This window comes from Colobus angolensis, unplaced genomic scaffold (assembly GCF_000951035.1).
Source record: "Colobus angolensis palliatus isolate OR3802 unplaced genomic scaffold, Cang.pa_1.0 Scaffold56, whole genome shotgun sequence".
NCBI lineage: Eukaryota > Metazoa > Chordata > Mammalia > Primates > Cercopithecidae > Colobus > Colobus angolensis.
In genome coordinates, this window is record NW_012119154.1 from 3,436,395 (window position 1) to 3,455,500 (window position 19,106).

The window sequence follows — 19,106 nt, forward strand, 5'->3', positions numbered from 1 at the left end:
AGGAGTCAGGCTTAACCACCTAAGATTTCTAGGCTAAATTCAGACAAGCTCTTGATAAGGACCTTAAGATAAATTTAAAATATTTTCACATCCTTTTCCATCTTTTGCTTGATTTTCATGAGCAACATGAAGAGTGTGCACTAGAAAACGGGGAGCAAAGAGCATTACAGAGTTGCATAAGTCAGATTAGCAGGTTACTTATCTATGTTATTATCTAGGGCAGAGAGTTTCATCTCTGTGCTTCATGGCCTTATGTGATTAAGCTCTAGGGTCTCAGGCAATCTTCCCACGGATGATGACTGGCAGAGGAAGGAGTCAACCCTACAAGGAAAGCAGGAATTGCCTGAAGGACAGCGTGCACTTTTATATCTGGACAACCTTTTGAGATGAAGGCATAGAAGAAATAAAAACTTGGCCTTTCCATTTCCCTTATATTCAGCCATACTGATTTGGGGAACATCTATCTTTCTCATTTCTGCAGTTTCTTACAAGTTTTAATTTTTACCTTCTCATTGACATCTGTAGCTTTCAAAACCACCTCTTCCATTATTAGCCTACAGGCCTCTTCAACAAATTTTTCTCCAGCTTTTGCATCTGTTGTAGGGCCATTCAGCACAACCCCATCCACAAGAACAGCATTCTTCTTACTTGGAATCGTCTCTTGCTGATCAATAGCTCCTTGAAGCAAGCAAACAAATTGTGTTTGAGATATAATCTAATACATCACATAACGAAGTACAGGGGACAAAATGCATCACTATCCCAGCTTCAAATGGCACATCTTTTAATACATGAAGGCATCATTTGAGGTGTTGAGCTGACGATTTCTTATGACACAGAATGGTATGATAGAGTTAAGGAAAATTTTACAAAGCTCACACTTTATGGATTAAGTAAATCTACCTTATTATATATGTTACTCTGTACTGGGCTAAGTTAGTCATGGAGTATATGACCCCTCATTCAGTATAATTTCAGGTCTGATGAGGAAAGGTACCATTCACGTACACCAATTCCCATGCTAGATGGTGTCTGAAGTTGGTGAAAAAAATGTTTTCCGTAATTAGTTGGTTCACAAAGCAACTATACCCCTAAAAAAGAGTAAATATTCATTGGCATTCCTACACATGCATGAATGATTAAGTGATTTCCCTAATCCTTTCCTCAGAGACAGCCATCACTCTACCATAGGAGAGTTTAAGATGGAGGAAGAGGAGTTAAGCATTTGGAGAAAAAGATGAGGAATCATCACTTCAGATTTTATCTAGAATTAACACCACCTCTATGCTGTCAGTATCCCCTTAAAATATAAATAATACAATATAATACAATAGTTGTTTTAACTTTCAGAATCTGGTATCCTATAATTAAGGTAGCAAGCTTTTAGCTTCATTTCCTTGTGCAAAGTCCTTTAGCATTTCTGAGCCCTAGAATGAAGCTTTGGGCACAGATAAAGAAAATAGCACCTGTCCTTACACAATTTGTTTTCTTTAAGGAAGAGATAATGCATTTCCAGACTGAAATATCAAATTGAACTTTATAAAGATCCATCGTGTATTTGATGTATCTGAATTACGGAAGCATCTAAGAGGGATCACCGGGTCACCTTCAGCAAAGTGAATATTGAAATCTTCAAAGGCAAAGAGCTAGCTGCTTTCTTCTTGAACTGGCACACATGAATATGTTTCTCCAAATGTATATTCCCTCTTTAGGTGTATGTAGCTGTTAGCCAATTTCTTTATGATCTAGATTACAAAGTTTACACAGAAAGTTCTATTTTCCATTCTTGCAGCATCTTGTTTAGCATCAGGGAGTGTGGAGGAGCTGAAGAAATGTAAATGCAGCTCATTTTACTCATTCTTGCAGTCACCTTTCAAACACATGTACAAAAAGATCTTCGTAAACATAAGCCCACGTCTGTTTCATGCACACAGACACACACAGACGCACACACACTCTCTCTTTCTCTCGCAATTTGTTAGGGATACCATACTTTCCCTTTTAAATCATTCCTTAAAAAGCAGCAATATAAACATGTCACTAATCTTAATTGTATGTTTTAATTCTATGTTTAAATGTTCCTCTATATTACAGATACTGCTTTGTCCCTGAAAGCCCGTAATTTTTCAGCCATTTTCTACATAGTGATAGAGGAAAGAAAGCAGTACAATGGTTTGTTAAGCCTGTATTAAATGACTTTAAACTTTTCAACCTTACAGTTTAAGCACAGGCAAAAGGATGAGATGGAACATGTTCAAGACTGTACATGCCGATCATTGACTAAATGTTAAAAGTCAACATGAAAATCTATATCTGAGAAGAAAGGTTACTGCCTACCCAAAATAGCCCTCCACAAAAATAATTCTGGCAACTCAATCCAGATATTCAACCAATTTCTAGCACAAGCTTTGATTTAATCATATTCTCTTTTTCTAATCAGTGTGTTTCTCCACCTTATAATGTATATGTTCATTTAGTTGTTGAAATTTACAGGAACAATTTTACTGCACCTCACATAGTACCTTCTATTTTAAATCCATCTTAAATATTCCAATGGTCTACCAAAAAAAACCCTTCTAAATACATGTATTTCAAACACTTTTAGTGAGGGCTCTAACAATATTAACATTTATCATACCTTAGACTCCACCTTCTCCTCAAAGTTAAATGTTCTGATAAAATTCTATGGCTCCACAAACTCTTTAATTCTGTTATTGGCAAACACAAATGGTGTCTACAAAAGCACCAGAAAAAAATATTACAGGAAGATCCCCCCATTGGGGAAAGATGGAATCTGCAGCAAAGGATCAATCTTTTGTCCTCTCACTGAAAGAGAAGCTATTCAGAGCTCCAATGATGAATGTCAGTTCCAGCCTTCACTTTCACATGAAAGGAAACATCTAACATGGTTTAGAGCCAACTGTTGAAGTCCTAGAATTGAGCTTTTAGATGGAAATGCTCTGTACCTGAAGGTACTTTCCTCTCCTCCCAAATTTTTTAGGCCCTAAAAATAGAGTAAGAAAGAGGGCAATTATTCCAAGAACTCTGGTTATGTGAGTAGGCAGTGCTATTATTAAGCACACAGAAAAGTTAAGGTTTTTTTTTTTTAACCTCATTAGTAGGATTTCAAGCTTTTATTACCCAGAGAATAGCTGCAGCTCTATAGCCTGCTCAGTCTTTCTCTTTCTCTCACCCTGTTCCGTGTGTGTGTGTGTGTGTCACACACACACACACACACATGATAAAATAAAAAATGTCAACACCCACTCGTAACCAGAATAGCAGTGAAATTTAAATTATCACTGTCTTCACACCAATGAATTAAAAAAATCTCCATAATTCACACAATTATCTAGGAGAAAATACTATAAAAATCTATACAGAATTGGGTCTAGATTATGTCTTGTCTTTGATAGACACATTTCATTTTTATAGCCAGATGTGATAATGTGCCTCTTTCTCCCCCAGCCCAGGTCAAAAAGGCCCTCTGGAGATTCTAGAATAGGTCAAGCTGTGGTCTCCTGAGGGAAGGATATTCAGAATTTTCATTCTAACTGCTAGAGTTTATAGTGGCTCTTAATGAAATCTTTCAATTTGAGGAATCTTCCATGAAGACTAGACCTAGGATATGACTGCTTTTCATCACCCCCACTTTTACCACCTTAGTTCAAACTGCCATCAAATGCTAGGGTTACTGCAGTAGCCTCCCAGCTAACCACCTTCTTCCACCCTTTCCCCTCATTCTCTGTGGACTATTCTCGACACAGTACCTCCTACATTCCCTTGAAAAGGTAAATCTGATCACATGATGACTCCTCTGCTTAAACCATTCAATGACTCCTCATCACACTGAAAGCTAACATCCTTCTGATAACCTCTAAGGCCCATTTCCTTATTATCTCATGGATCTCAGACCTCATCTCGTTACTGTCCTCCAAACTCATACAGCTCTACCATTTGTGGTCTTTTCACCATTCTGATTCTTTCCTTAAACATTAGTTTCTCAGGGAGGCCTTCCTTGACCACCTCATACGACGATGCAACCACCTCTCTGCACTACTTTCTCTGCTTCGATTCCAGAGCAGTGACTATGATGGAACATATAATACCTATACAAATTTATATATATATATATCTTAAATATCAGTCTCTCCAATAAAGAAAGGTTAAGCTCTGTGAGAGCATGAGTTTTTGTCTGTTGGTTTCACTGTTATTTCCATAGCACCCAGAAAGTGCCTGGCAGTTTGTAGGAGTTTGATGAACATTTTTTGACTATTCAGTGAAAGAAGTTCTTCCTGGTTCCTTCAACCAACCAGCGATAATGTCTTCCTCCTCTGAGATGCCATTGCAGGTTGTCTGTATGCCTTTCTGAACCGATAGCACAGCAAGGAGACTGGACCTGATTAAGCAGGAAAAACGTTTGGCTGGGGATGCAATAGACATAGAACACAGATAACGGGATAGAGAAGAGACAGTGGAGGCTGAAAGAACCCCGCGAACGGTCAGCAAGGCAAACCCGGGTTTCTGTTCTCTGCATTATTAAAGGAAACTGTGGCTGAAAGACCCTCCCTTTCCTCTCGTCTCCATTCTTGCTGCAGCCACTCTTTCTGTGCTCTTATTTTCTTTATGGTAGTCATTTGACTTCTGAAAGTCAGACCACGGACCACAGGCTCACTCCAGAAACCACACTTCTGAATTTGAAAGCCAGTCAATTCCTAAAGACTCCAACTTCTGCATTTTTACTAATTCCTCCCATCCATAGCTTCCAAAATTCTATATAGGCTCAACTTTTGCTTTGTTCAGAGAGAGATATTGTCCTCCCTTGATGAACAGACAATTCAGCTTCAAATGTTACTTCAGATTTTGTGAGATAGCCTCTTCCTTTGACATAGAATTAAATGAATTAATACAGATAATGCCTTAAAACAGTGTCTGGTACATAGTGGGAACTAAATAAAAGTTAGCTAACAGTGCCAAGTAACAACAATACTTATTCAATACATAAATGCCACCGGGCACAGTGGTTCACACCTGCAATCTCAGCACTTTGGGAGGCTGAGGCAGGCAGATCACTTGTGGCCAGGAGTTTGAGACCAGTCGGGCCAACATGATGAAACCCTGTCTCTACCAAAAAATACAAAAATTAGCCAGGCATAGTGGCACGTGCCTGTAGTCCCAGCTACTTGGGAGGCTAAGGCACAAGAATCACTTGAACCTGGGAGGAGGAGGTTGCAGTGAGCCAAGATCATAGCACTACACCTCAGCCTGAGCAAAAGAGTGAGACTGTGTCTCAGATAATAGTAATAACAGTACATAAATGCATAAAGGAAACTTGCATGTGATGGCAAGCTGTGATAATGGAAAGAGAGGTTTTCTCAGATTAATCAAATGACCAGGGCAATAAACTCTAGACCAAGTGGCTGGTGTGTTATCACCTCTGGAAGGGGCAGGAAGAGAGGACCACAGTGGTCGGGGGTTTCCCTGTGAGAAGAGCAGAGCTTCCTCTACCATGTTCATGAACGCAAGATGGTAGCCAAGCAGTTCAATCCACAGTGGATAGGCAGCTTGCTAGACCTCCTGCCTTGTTGCTTTCCACCTTGCACTGTGGTTACCTGTGTAGAGGTTTTATTTCTTATACCAGATTATAAACCTATAGAAAAAAAGAAGCATGTCTTATTTTACTGACCATTCCAGAAAGAGAGTTCAGCAACTGGCTTTCAATAGCTCTCTGAGGACTGACTGGCTGACTGTATATTTACTTTGGAAGTCATCTTATCTAACTGTTTCATACAATCCAATAATTCCCTCCACAACCTGTGGCCAAGACATGAGCAGAGCTGACTTCTAGTCCCACTTGATCACTCCCAAGTTCTCTGATACTGAAATAATACAACCTCTCTGTGCCTCCGTTTCCTCATCTATAAAAATTGGAGCCCATCTGAGGACAGTGATCTGCTAGTTTCCAAAAAATTCCTGGGAAAATTAATGAAGATTCAGAATCCTGGACTCCTACCCATGGAGCCTAGAATCTAAAATTTTAGCAAGTATTCCCATTTATATTAATAACACTGAAATACACTAATATGCAGTGGGTATGGGAATGGCTATTCTGGGTGACCTCTAAAGTCCTTCCAAAACTTCAAATCTTCAGTTGTCTAGTCCCTCTTTCTAATCCTTCAATAATTATGTGTTTATCTTAACAAATACGCATCAATCTCTGAGAAGTTAAGAACTGAAAAATTACAATACCACACACACATATATATATATATATAAGAGAGGACTTACTATGTGCCAGGCCCTGTTGTAAAAGTTTTACAGATTTAACAAATGTAATTGTAATAGAAACTTCAGTTACTCAGTTTTTCAGTTCAGAAAACGGAGGCACAGAGAGGGTTTAATTGGGTTCAATTCCCTTGCCCAAGGTCACAGAACTAGTGAGTGGTGAAGCTGAAGGTAAATTTTTACTGAGTACTAAATATTTACTGAAGTTCTATGAAGGATCAATGAGATTCTGCTTTATGGGTGTCAACCATTAGCAAGGCATCATTAGGGAGTTAATAATGACAGCAAGACAAATTACTGTACTTGGGTAATTGGGGGGCTCAAAGCACTGAATAGAAGATAATAGGTGTCAACTAGTGCCACATGGAAGACACCAATAAAAGATTCTGAATGTAAACAATGTAGACATTTGAAATTAAGGGTTGTGGTTATAGGAGAAGTTGAGGTGTCAGGAAAGATTTCTGAAACTGGAAGACCTGCCTTCTCTTTGAACATATGCACTAATAAATAATGATAATACTTTTAAAACCTCATCACTTCTAAAGTAACAACTTCATTGACAGCTGCTCAGACCTCCCGGGAATCTTGTCACTTTCACAATGGTCGCACAGCTTTTCCTGAGAGTGACTCCAAATATGCATTTGTGTCATGTCTACAGGCGTTTATAGTAAATGAGTTAAGTGCATGGAATGTTTCTTCCACAGCACTATGATCCAAATATGTGAAGACTTTGTATCAATTCTCTTGTCAGTTAAAACTGCTCTCACTTTTTCCAGTAGTTTCTGATAGTCAGTGGTCCATAGTCTGGACCAATTTGCTTTTATCTTATAAAATGAGGCATCTCACAAAATTCCGGGTGTGATCACACCAACTCTCAACATAGAGAACTCATATTTCCCATCCTCTGGGCACCATGATTTCATTAATAAAGCCTTTATTGACACTATAGTGGATTCCAAAGCCTGAGCTTTAAATCCTGGCCCAAATTCTAACTCCGCTGCTGTGACTTTGCCCATGTTATTTAACCTCTGTGTGATCCATATTTCTTATCTGGCAAATGGGAAAAACAGCTATGAGTCATCGAAAGGGTCAAATGTGGTAATGTGTGCAAGGTACTAAACAAAGTGCCAGGGAGAGTGTAAAGAACTCAATAAATGATAACTATTAATGAGGCTCAGTCTATATGAGCTCTTTTGGCACTCACATTACACTGTTGGCTCAGGTAGAAGTCATAATTAGCAGTCTTAGGGTTTCGTCAGAAAGTCTGCCAGTAAAAGCCAGGTTTCCCATCCAAGTCTCTTTAATTGTTAAGAGCAAATTAGTAATAGAAAAATAATGTTTGCTTTCAAAGGACAGAAATGAGAAACAATGAATCAAAAGTGAATCCAGACATCTGGTTGGGGAGGGCAAGGAGCTCTTCAGAAAGTTCGTGCAAAGACACTGGAAACTGAGTGAGGCAGGAGGGTCAGGAGAATCCAGTAGGCCAGTCCAAGAGAGTCTGAGAAGCAAAGTTTGAGAAAAGAGCTGGGGTAGTATTAATTAAAAAATTAATAAGAGCCTACTAAGTATCAAGCACCCAGCCTGGTATCTGTGGATACAGAAGTAAACAACACAGTCTCTGTTCTCAAGTTGTTAAAAGTCTAGAAAGAGAATATTTAGGAAACCAGGGCAAAGCAAAACTGAGGTTTAAAAAACTGAAAATATATTTTCTGTTCTGGAGTTTTCTAAGTCATGTATTTCTTCTAAGCTCAAGACAATGGATGCCTGATTTACTTGATGTACCTGGTACCTCAGCCTCATAGATTGTTTGCCACACTTCTGAATGTCACACTGGTTTTAAAGCCATTTTAGTTGTCTTAAAAATGACATGCCAATGACAGAGGGTCACTGTGAACAACCTACAAAGACTATGGGAAATAAATGTTAAGAAATAACAATAATACGAAGCAGTGAGAACAGAAGCTCTGAAGCTTTGGGTAATGTCGACGAATGTGGCAACTTAGTCCCCGGACACAGCCCTGTGATTTGATAGAATTATAACGCTTAGGGATTGAACCATTTCCATATCCAATCTACAAACATGAATTCAAAGGAGTAAACAGAAAACTGTTTACAACTTTGTCAGCAAGAGATGGGTATCTATTTTTTTTTTTTTTTGAAAAGGAAGAGCAAGACAAGATAATTTTAATCATTTCTTTAGTCTCCTCTTGGGCTCAAATTCTCCTTAGCTGAAATCCAGAGTGAACAGATGACTTCTCTTATTCATACTTTCATGAAATATTCATAAAATATTGAGTTGCTGCTATGTTCAAGACATTAGGGCAGGCACTATAGAAAACTTCAAGACCAAATAGACACATAGCTGGTGACCCCAAAATCCAATAAGGGAAATGAGACATGTTTATGAATACTTAAAATTCTATCCAAAAGGCATAAATTATGATATATGAAGCCAGACAAAACACATACTGAAATTACAGAGAAGGGTATTGCTTCTGAATGTGAGAAGCAGAAAGTCCTTCTGGATGAGGTGGCATTTGAGACAGACCTCCATTCAGCCATTCAGCAAAGACTTATATTTAGTGCCTATTATGTATAGAACTCTGTGTAAGGCATTTGAGGTTGAGCAATGAACAAGAAAAATTTACATTTAGTTAGGGTGGATAATATATGCAGTTAAGACAGATAAATTATTAAAATAATGCAGGCTCTAATAAATGTTCTAAAGGAAATACCTGAATGACTTCATAGAATAAGGACAAGGAGCTATTGTAGATGCGATTAGGAAAAAATGTTTCTGAGCAGAAGATATCCGAATTGAGTTGTGAAAGAGGAGTCAGACACGAAAAGATATGGAAAGAGAATGATCCGGGAAGAAGGAACAGAAAATGCAAACAATAAGCTGGCCTCGTTAAGAAGTGGAAAGAGACGAGTGTGGCCCAAGTGTGAGGGCAAGGGAAAGGAAGGGTGAAATTAGATTTGGAAATAGGGACCGGGAGCAGATCAGGTCAGGTTGTATTTTACTCTAAAATCAACAGGAAGCCACTTGAGGATTTTAAACAGAGGAGTACTGTGTACTGGCTTACATTTATGGAAGATTACTCTGGATGCCGTGTAGAAAAAGAACTGTCAAAAGACACATGTGGAAATAGGGAGAAAGCTTAGGTCACTACTGTAGAAGTCCAGGCAGTAGATAATGGGAACTTTGGTCTGAATGGTAGCAGAGGAGATGGAGCAAACTGCTGAAACTTGGGAGATATTTAGGTGGTAAAGCTTAAAGAACTTGCTGATAGATTGAATGTGTAGGGGTCAAGAAAGCAAAAGAATTTAAAGTAATTCTTTTGAATCTCAGAGCAATGAGATAGATGTGGAACCCCCTGTACTGATCTGGGGAATGCTGGGGAAAAGCAAGTTAGACAAGGGTGTGGTTGGCGCATAGGAAGGTCAGCATTTTGACAAATCCATAGGAATTGCTCATGATGACATAGAAACAAGATTCACGCCATGGACTTTCATGACAGAAAAAGCAACATGAACTAAGGCAGAAAAGTGTGTGTGTGTGTGTGTGTGTGTGTGTGTGTCTGTGCAGGAACCTCAAGTACTTCTGTTTGTCCGAGGGGCAGGGTCTGTAAATGAGGGAAGGAGCTTTTGAGAAGGAGGCAAAGAGACCAACCTTGCAGGGACCTCAGTAGAAACTGAGAGTTCAGTTGTTACTTACTGAGTGGGCAATAGAAGGTCACTGAACGTTGTCGATGGGATAGGAAGACTGCCTTAGAAAGATGAAGTGGGACTGGTGTAAAGTTTAGGTGGGAAACCAAGAACTGAAGGAAGAAATGACGCCAATAATCCAGGTCAGGGAGAGGGAGGAAATGAAATAAATAGTAGAGAGGATGGTAGGTTTACATTTATTTTATACTCTCTCCTACAATACTGTTACTGAATTTGAGCCAGGTATCCTGTATCTTTGTAAAGAGTTCTACAACTGTCCGTGGATAGACAGCTTTTCTCTCCTCCAGTAAGTCTATGTTCTAAAAATGATCATTAGACAAAAAGTGACAGAAGATGGGAGAAAATCACTTTGTGCATCAGCTCCTTTCTTGCAAAACACAGATGAACATGTAATATTTCTGGGAGCGAACATGTTCCCATCACCCAGAGTTTTATGTTATGAGATTGTTATGTTAGAATCTGATACCAGTCAGATAATTCTGATTCTACTGAAACACCAAGGAACCCCCACGAACCAAAGAGCCAGATCCATAAACACCATCCAGCTTCTGAGAGAATATGCTCCTCAGAAGGGAGTCTCTGAAACAGCCAGAAAAATAGCTGGCAGTGCCCTACCAAGAGCCAATAAATACACAGTACACCATAAACCCTGTTTATTTTAATTTCAATAATGTTTTTCTTTCACTGGGCACAAGGCCAGGAATTAGATAACCTAATCTTCTCAGGAGAGTAGATTTTTCCCATTTTTCCTATTCTACTCAGGAGAGAAGATATTTCCTACTCTCCTTCTCAGGAGAGTAGATTTACTCCTATTGCTTGAGTAAACATTACTTAATAAGGGGCATGACGTGCTGCAGTGTATATCTTACATTGTCATATTAAGGTAGCTCTCTAAACCACCTCCACCCCCTAACCCATTTCTAAGCCTTTGGAACTTTTTAATGGGTCCAAATTCAGCTTCAAAAAACTTGTGAAATTGGGCTCCACAAAAAAAAAAAACTGACGTAGCATACCCATTCAGTGAATTTTATCCCTGTCTTTCAGTCCCAGGTTGGAGAACTTTACTTGACCATATGCTTTAATGTGGCTCGGCAGTAGCTACTGCACCACAGAGCAGTATTTTCCTCAGCAACTGTACTAACTATATCTTCCTTCTTCTCTTCATTAACCACTGTCACTCCCATAGTCACAGTTTCTGTTGGCATTTGGCATTTTCCTCCTCTGACATCTTGGCTGTTGATCCTTTCTTATTATTCATCCTTTTTTTGTCTATATACCTTTGTAAAACACCAAGTTTCACTCATTGCTTTAATGGTAACTTCTGTGTTTTCTGAGATTCAGGGCCGAGTAAAGAGAAGACCTGTTTTTGGTTTGCTTGTTTACTTGAGGGCATTTTTGGCCTAACTAGCATCTCAACTAGAACCACAGTTCCCCTGGGACATGGTCTTGGTAATACTGTCAATTAAATAAAGACCTTTTTGCAGGTATCTCCAAGTTCTAAGTTTTCCAGATCTCCAGAGTCACCTTGGTTGCCATCTTATTTAAGACTTAATTATTTATCTTTCTCTAATTCTGTGAGCTTTCTAAGATACTCTCAATAAACTCCCCCTTTTGGTGAGCAAGAGTCATTCTGCACTCTGTGAAACTAGAGAGCCATAATGAATACTCTGAGAAGCTTGGATTGTAGAGCCGTTTCCAACTGATGAAAATTAAAACCAACTAGACAGGGCCGGGCGCGGTGGCTCAAGCCTGTAATCCCAGCACTTTGGGAGGCCGAGACGGGCGGATCACGAGGTCAGGAGTTCGAGACCATCCTGGCTAACACGGTGAAACCCCGTCTCTACTAAAAAATACAAAAAGCTAGCCGGGCAAGGTGGCTGGTGCCTGTAGTCCCAGCTACTCGGGAGGCTGAGGCAGGAGAATGGCGTGAACCCGGGAGGCGGAGCTTGCAGTGAGCTGAGATCCGGCCACTGCACTCCAGCCCAGGCGACAGAGCGAGACTCCGTCTCAAAAAAAAAAAACCAACTAGACACACCTTACTAAGTATATACTCTCTTGACCTTCAGTGTCTCTCATCTATTTACACTGTTTTCCAAAACTTGGAGGTCAACCAGTAACTGTCAGACAATAAATACGCTGTTTTTTCTCTAACATTCTTCCCATGTATAATTCTGGATGCTTGAGGTCAGTGGGTATAGTGCAGTCATAGCAAAAAGAGTCCAGGACAGTGCTGCCAAAAAGAAATATAATGCAAGCCACTGACACAAGCCACCCGAGTAATTCTATCTTCTCTAGTAGCTTTTCTAGTTGTAGTGTGGCATAAATGAAACAAAAATATAACTGCACTTATAGAATAATGTTAACATTTAATGGATACTTACAATGGACCAGGTATTGGACTATATATTTTATATAGAGTATTTCATTTAATCCTCATAACAGCCTTATGATGAAGGTATCTTTTTTAACTCTATTTTATAGATAAGAAAACTGAAGTTACAGAAAGAGAATTGCCCAAGTCTCATATAGCTAGTAAGTGGTGGAGCCAGAATTCAAAGCCAGGCAGCCTGATTCCAGATCCCATGTTAATAATTACCATATTCTACTTTTTTTCCAAAAAAGGCAAGCAAGAAGATATTGCTTTCTGTGTCTTATCAACCACACTAAACTATTTGGACACATTTTTGTACTCCTAAAGCAATAAGCAATTGTCTTAGAAGTATGTATTAAATTGCAATGTGTTACAATTTAATATATAGTTTTAAAAACAATTTGCTCAAGTGTTGACTACAGGATTTTAAATGCATTCCATTTAACCAGCAATTTAAATGAAAATTTAAATAAATGCTAGAAATGGGTGCCTCATTTGCATCATCTGTTGATTAACTCTGATATGGGGATTATCTTTGCCCAGGGTTCTGCCTCCTGCTTAGGGCTTTGGTGAATCATTTTCTAGGCGAAGAGGGGGCAGTTACTCTCAGCTCTCTTGCTTCTCAATACACATGTTGTGACATTCACATGTGGCCACCTTCAGATACAGAAAACTGTACTCACCAAATTCCTTTACAGAGTTGCTAAATGTGATTGGAAAATACATATTGAGATGCTCATTGAAATGGCAATAAAACCTTTCCAAGGGCTACACTTAAATTAAAACAGATGGTCCAAACTGCCTTCTAGGGAGGGAAGACACTGTTACCTGCAAGAATAAGGTTTGCAAATATGGGACCAGAGCTGAATTGCTTAGTGAAGTAGTGAAGAGGGTGAGGCTGAAACCCATCCTTTTATGCCACACAGATTCAGCTTCACCTCTACCTCTATATAGAATTGGAGCAAATATCCTGAAAATTGTAGCTTCCTGGGAGTCACCGCAGTAACATAAACTACATTATAGATTGTAACGCTGGAGTGGCAAATGCGGGTGCCCTGGGGAATGCTCACACATCTCACTGCTACTGTCATGTTGAGAAATGAAGTACTCGCAGAACACTGCCTAACAGATCATAGTAACGCTGGCCTGGGTTATTCCTCAACTGAAATTCACTGAGATATGGGTTTGAAACCATCTAGGATATGAGCCAAGGATGTTTTTGGCCAATTATGTGTAAGATTTTGGGATCTTAGAGCTTTACAAACATTTACAGATCAGTTAGCAAATGTCCTCATTTTGAATTTGAGAGAACCAAGGTTTGATGACAGATTGCTTGAAGCCCGTGTAACCCCTTCTAAAGATTCACCAGATCCACTAAGTGTTATCTACATTCCACCTCTCGTAAGCATCTAGAACCTATCTCATATAATCATAGCTAGCATTTATTTAGTGCTTACTGTATGCCATATTTTTGTAGGTCCTTTGTAAACAGCAGCATATTTATACAAAACAACAACTCTTTGAAAATACAACTAAATTCACTCTGGTTAAGGAAATCAGAAAAAAACCTACTTAAAGGGTATATCAGCTATCTATAGTTGTACCAAAAAATGAACCCAAAATTTAGTAGCTTAAAGCAGCACCAACATACATAATTGCTTCGGGGTAATTCTGCTAGTCTTGCCTGGGCTCACTCACACAACTGCATCCAAGCTGTGCCTTGACTCAGCTCAGCTCAGCCAGGAAGATTGAGATGGCTGGGTCTTTCTATGTAGGCTTTTATTATCAAAGATAAGACTTATCTTCCTCACAAAGTAATACCAGCTTTGAAGACAGTAAAGGCAGAAGCTACAGCACCTCTTGAGATCTCAGATGATTTGTCACAAATATCACTTCTGCTGTCTAGTGGTCAAAGCAAATCACAAAAGCAGCCAGAGTCAAGGATATAGAGAAGGAAAAAAAAAACCTCACCTCTTGATGACAGAGGGCAGTGTCACATTGCAAAGTAGTAAGCATACTAGGCAGAAAAGATTCTGAAACCAATTTTGCAATCTATCATAGTCCAGTCTCTGACCAAAATTATTCATATTCCTCTCATCCACAAAATATCCTCATTCCCGTATGAGGACCTCCCAAAATCTTACTATAGAATTAGGCTTGAAGTCTAAAATGCCATGGTCTGTGTGTCTTGTCTACAAGACTGTTCAGTTATGTTCTTGGTCCCGAGACCCCTAAACTAAAAACACAAGTTATCAGACATCACGCGCAACAGACGATAGTGATACAGGCCAGGATAATTTCTGCAGACACTCTCAGGAAAGAATGGGAGGCAGAGGGTAATCACTGGCTTATAGCAGTTCTGAAATCCCACTGGGCACATACTTCACATATTACGTAGGATCTGATTCTGCCCTCTGGGGTGGTTTCCTAATCCAATATTCTCTGTGGCCCTTAGCTCCACACTCTGTCAGAAGTGAAGCAGTGCCCCAGCCTCTCTGAGGTCAAATGCCATGATGGATAGATAAACATGCCAGCATCTTGCAGTTTATCCTCACTCTCTTCTCTTCTCATCTAGATGCTTCATTATTGATCCCAGAGATATCATTCACACAGAGGAAAAAGTTTCTCCAGCCCATTTCACTATTGCACTTGGAATATTGGATATGCCTGGATTTCCAGATTTTCCTACAAGCTCCAACTTGGCCATTCTTGCCAGCTCTTCAGGAAGGCTGATTCATGACTTTTCTCTGATTTCCAATTCTCCCTTATGAATGTTTTCTTCTTCAGTTCCTGTTACAATTGTGTAAGGTCTAATTCCCATAATACATTCCATATTCTATAATATTCTGCACATATAATATGTTACTGTATTTAATCTTCACAACAGCCATGCAAGTTACATACTAACATCCCCATTTTATAGATGAGGATATTAAAACGCAGAAGTTAACTTGCCCAAGGCTACACAGTTAAAATGTATCAGAGATCAAATTCGAATAGGTCTATATGATTCTCAAGCCTATGATTGTAACCCCTATTCTCTACTTATGGAAAGAGATGGGATAAGGACAGTAATGTGTACTGATAAATCGGTTTCTGAAGAAAAGACTGATTGGTAGCATTTGCCTATTTCTATGGTGTAAAGACCCCAATCATGGCTAATTTCAGGGCCAATTTTAAAACGGGCTCACAACATTTCTGAATATTTAACACTTGTGATGAACAAGTATGAGGTGGTTTCAACATGCCTTTTCATGGGGAGCCAAGAAAACAAAAGTTCATCAATTGAAAAAATAACAGAAATGGAGTAGTGTTTCTTCAGGTGTCTCTTCCACGCACAGGCTCTCTAATTTCTCTTTAATGCCCACTTAAGTGCCAAGTGTGAAGCTCTGAAAAATAAATACCCATAGCTCAGCATCCTTCAACCAGTAAGTGATAGAAACTGATGTATTAATAGCCAACTTTCTTGTTCTTCACATGCGATAACACTAATGTCTGTCTTCTTCATTAACACCAAGAGTTACCCAGCAGGATTAAGCTTCAGTTACCCACAGTGATAGATACCATCCTCTATTTGGCTGTCTCCCTGAAATCACCTTACAAAGTAACTACCCACACTCTAATTCTTGATTCAGAGTCTGATTCTGAAAAACCTAACAAATATCTATTATATTTTGAATCCCAATGGACCAGAAAGACACTGTACGAGGCACTTATATTTCATGTTTTTGGACAAATATTCATAACACCCTATAAGGCAAGTATACCCAGTTCCACAAATGTGGAAATGAGGATCAGAGAGGTCAGTTAACTCTGTGGAGGTCACATAGCTGATATAGTAAATAGCAAAGCTGATATTCAAATTATGATCAATTGTAACATCACTTCTCTTTCCACTAAACTATGCAGCCTCTCTTACCAGAAAGATTGGACTAACACACATGCAACGATAAAAGAACAATTAAATGCTAAGATGACGTATTGAACAATTTTGGGTAAAACTGTCATTAAACATATGTTCTACAATTACTTTCTGAAATTCTCTTTTTGTGCCATCAATTTGAAAAATAAGACCACTGACTAATATTAGGAAATCCAATCTTTTATAAATTTTCTTTCTCCTCTATCACTGCATCATACAAATTAGGTACTGAAATAAAACTGAGTGTCATGACAGAATATACCATGATGAAAAGGCATATGAAGGAAATATGTTGCTTGGGTATATTTTTCGGCCCACACAGCATCTGAAAAATCAGATATGTCATAAAATGCCAACTATGTCTCTATTGATTTTGTAAGTCAATACAAAGTATTAGGAGATCAAACAACACAGCATACAGAGTGCTGAGATGAGAATAGGCTTACCAGCTAACATCAGCAAAGGAAGGACTTTGATTTGACTTTTGTCTGTTAAAGGGGCAAAAACTGAAGTGTAGAAATTTAAGGTGGTTAATGATGCAGTATTAACCATATAGATTTTAATATTTAACCATAATATATTTTAATATTTAACAGTGGCTTGCTGTCATCAAGTAATTTAGATAGTTGCTCTACAATATTTAACATGAAGAAAGTTCTGAATGCTGAAATTATTAAACACTACACCAAAAAATCTCAGATGCTGGGAGAAACACACATGAATTCCCAGTATGATTTGATCAGTATCTTACAGGTTTTGTTTCTTACTTTTAATTACCTGGCCTGGTGATATGCACAAAAGGAACCCTCTGGAGTTGGGATGAGAGAGTTTTAGCCCTGACTCTGGCCCCCTAAGTAGCTCTGTGGCTTCAAGTACTTTAACCTTTCTGGTTAAATATACTCGCAGTTAAATAATGCTCTACAAAACAACTTGTCACTCTAACAGTGATTCTATAGCTAAAGCCTGTTTTTTAAAGTTAAGTTCTTATTTATGTAACTAACAAAGATCACATGCTACCATTTCTAAAAGTGGTCCTTATTAGTGCTCTTCAGAACCATAAATTTCTAAAATCGTCCAGGACCTTCATGGAAGTAGCTCGGGGAAGGAAGTGAGGGAGAACATGAGCAGGTAGTCTTTTAGGCCCATGAGGCCTACTTTAGGTATAGAAATGCAATTTTATCTCAAGTATCTCTGTAAATTATTTTCTTTAAACAAAGAGTTTGTAGGCTGGATGAATACATGAATTTTGTATGGTTAAAATTATAAGAAGACTAATAGACATTTGACACCCATCTCTTTCCCCTCTTTACAAAATACATAACTTATCTACTGAGACTCACTTACCACAGGACATTCCACTCAGAGGCCTGAGACCCAGCTTTGCACATATTTACCTTTGGCAACTGCACTTCTCCCAAGACAGTGCCAGTGGCAGTGGTACTGGCTGAAGCAGTCAATTCCATTTGTTTTAAGCCTGTTGTGGTACTATTATTTTTAGGACACTAGGGTATATAGGGAAAATATAGTATCCTTATTATGTTATTTAATTAATCTTCCACATGAGCCCACATTGCTGAAAAAAGTAATAAAATTTATTTAGTCTAATCTGATTAAAACATGATATATAATAAGTTACACAATTCATTTAGGCAATGTTCTGTTTAACTGTTTGAACATGTTATCTCAGATTTCCCCTTCTAATAGTTTATTTGATGACTTCTAGGTACATGGGGAGAAAAGAATATCTCACTCAACCTCAGAGTGGAGGAAGAGTGGTGGAGTCCTTGGATCACTGCAGTGTGCACTGACTGGTACCTTTGTCCCTGGGCAATCTCGCTTGTCTACATTTTGACTCCATTCACACCTGGCAGTCATGAGAGACACATACTCATGCCCTCTTATCTCTCATGTTAGTCATGGACTAGGGTTCTCTCTGGATAAGGTGGTCTCACTTTAGCTTTTGGTGATGGAATAGACATTTCTGGGCTTATGCCCCATCCTTCCTTGGCTCCCTAGTAAAGCAAATGCATCCCATAGTTTTTGCCTTCATCCTCATCAGAGAAAGCCCATTGGGAGGACCAAGGGTACTCAATTAATCTACCTTCCTTTGAGGATGAAAAGGGCTTTTCTGAATTATCTCCACCCCTTGAAGAGATCAATACAGGCTCTCCCTCTCCATCCTACTTTAGTGAGCCATCACTTTGGCTTTGATAAGTCTGCAAGGTGATCTCCTCCAAGAGAAACTGATAAAGGCCTATGTTGTTACTTACCATATTTCCATAAAACTACCATTAGTTTTACTAATGGTAATGTTAAAGAGGTAGAAGCTACCCAAGTGTCTATCAATGGAAGAATGGATAAACAAAATGCAATGTATATATACAATGGAATATTATTAAAAAGGGAGAAAATTCTGTCAGTGCTATAATATGGATAAACCTTTATAACATTATGCAGAGTGAAGTCAGTCACAAAAAGACAAATACTATGTAACTCCATTTATGTGATGTATTTAAAGTAGTAAAATACTACTCCACCCCTGCTTCCATCCCAAATAATAAGAAATCAAGAATGTGCATTTCTGCACTCGCCTTTCTTGCTTAATCCTTCTTCCTCCTCTCATTGTCACTTCTTGCCAGAAATGGAGATTTTTCAGTGACTTTGCCTGCATTAAATATTAATTTTTCTTGATGCTAGCCTCATGGATAGCCATTGAAGGTACATAAAAATATCTTTTTTGCACCAGGAAAAAAACTCCATAATTTGGTTCTCTAGGCAAAATTGGTTAAGTTAAAGGGA

General features: G+C 38.8%; 1 protein-coding gene across 1 annotated transcript in view; it reads right to left on the reverse strand.

Annotated features, from left to right (window-relative positions):
• Positions 1-19,106, reverse strand: part of GADL1 (glutamate decarboxylase-like 1) — a 178,921-nt gene that overhangs the window by 145,064 nt on the left and 14,751 nt on the right. Inside the window, exons 4-5 of the mRNA XM_011961622.1 lie at positions 4,314-4,424; positions 506-678 (exon numbers count right to left, since the gene is read on the reverse strand). Coding sequence (XP_011817012.1) covers positions 506-678; positions 4,314-4,424 — 284 coding nt within the window. The remainder of the gene's footprint in view (positions 1-505; positions 679-4,313; positions 4,425-19,106) is intronic.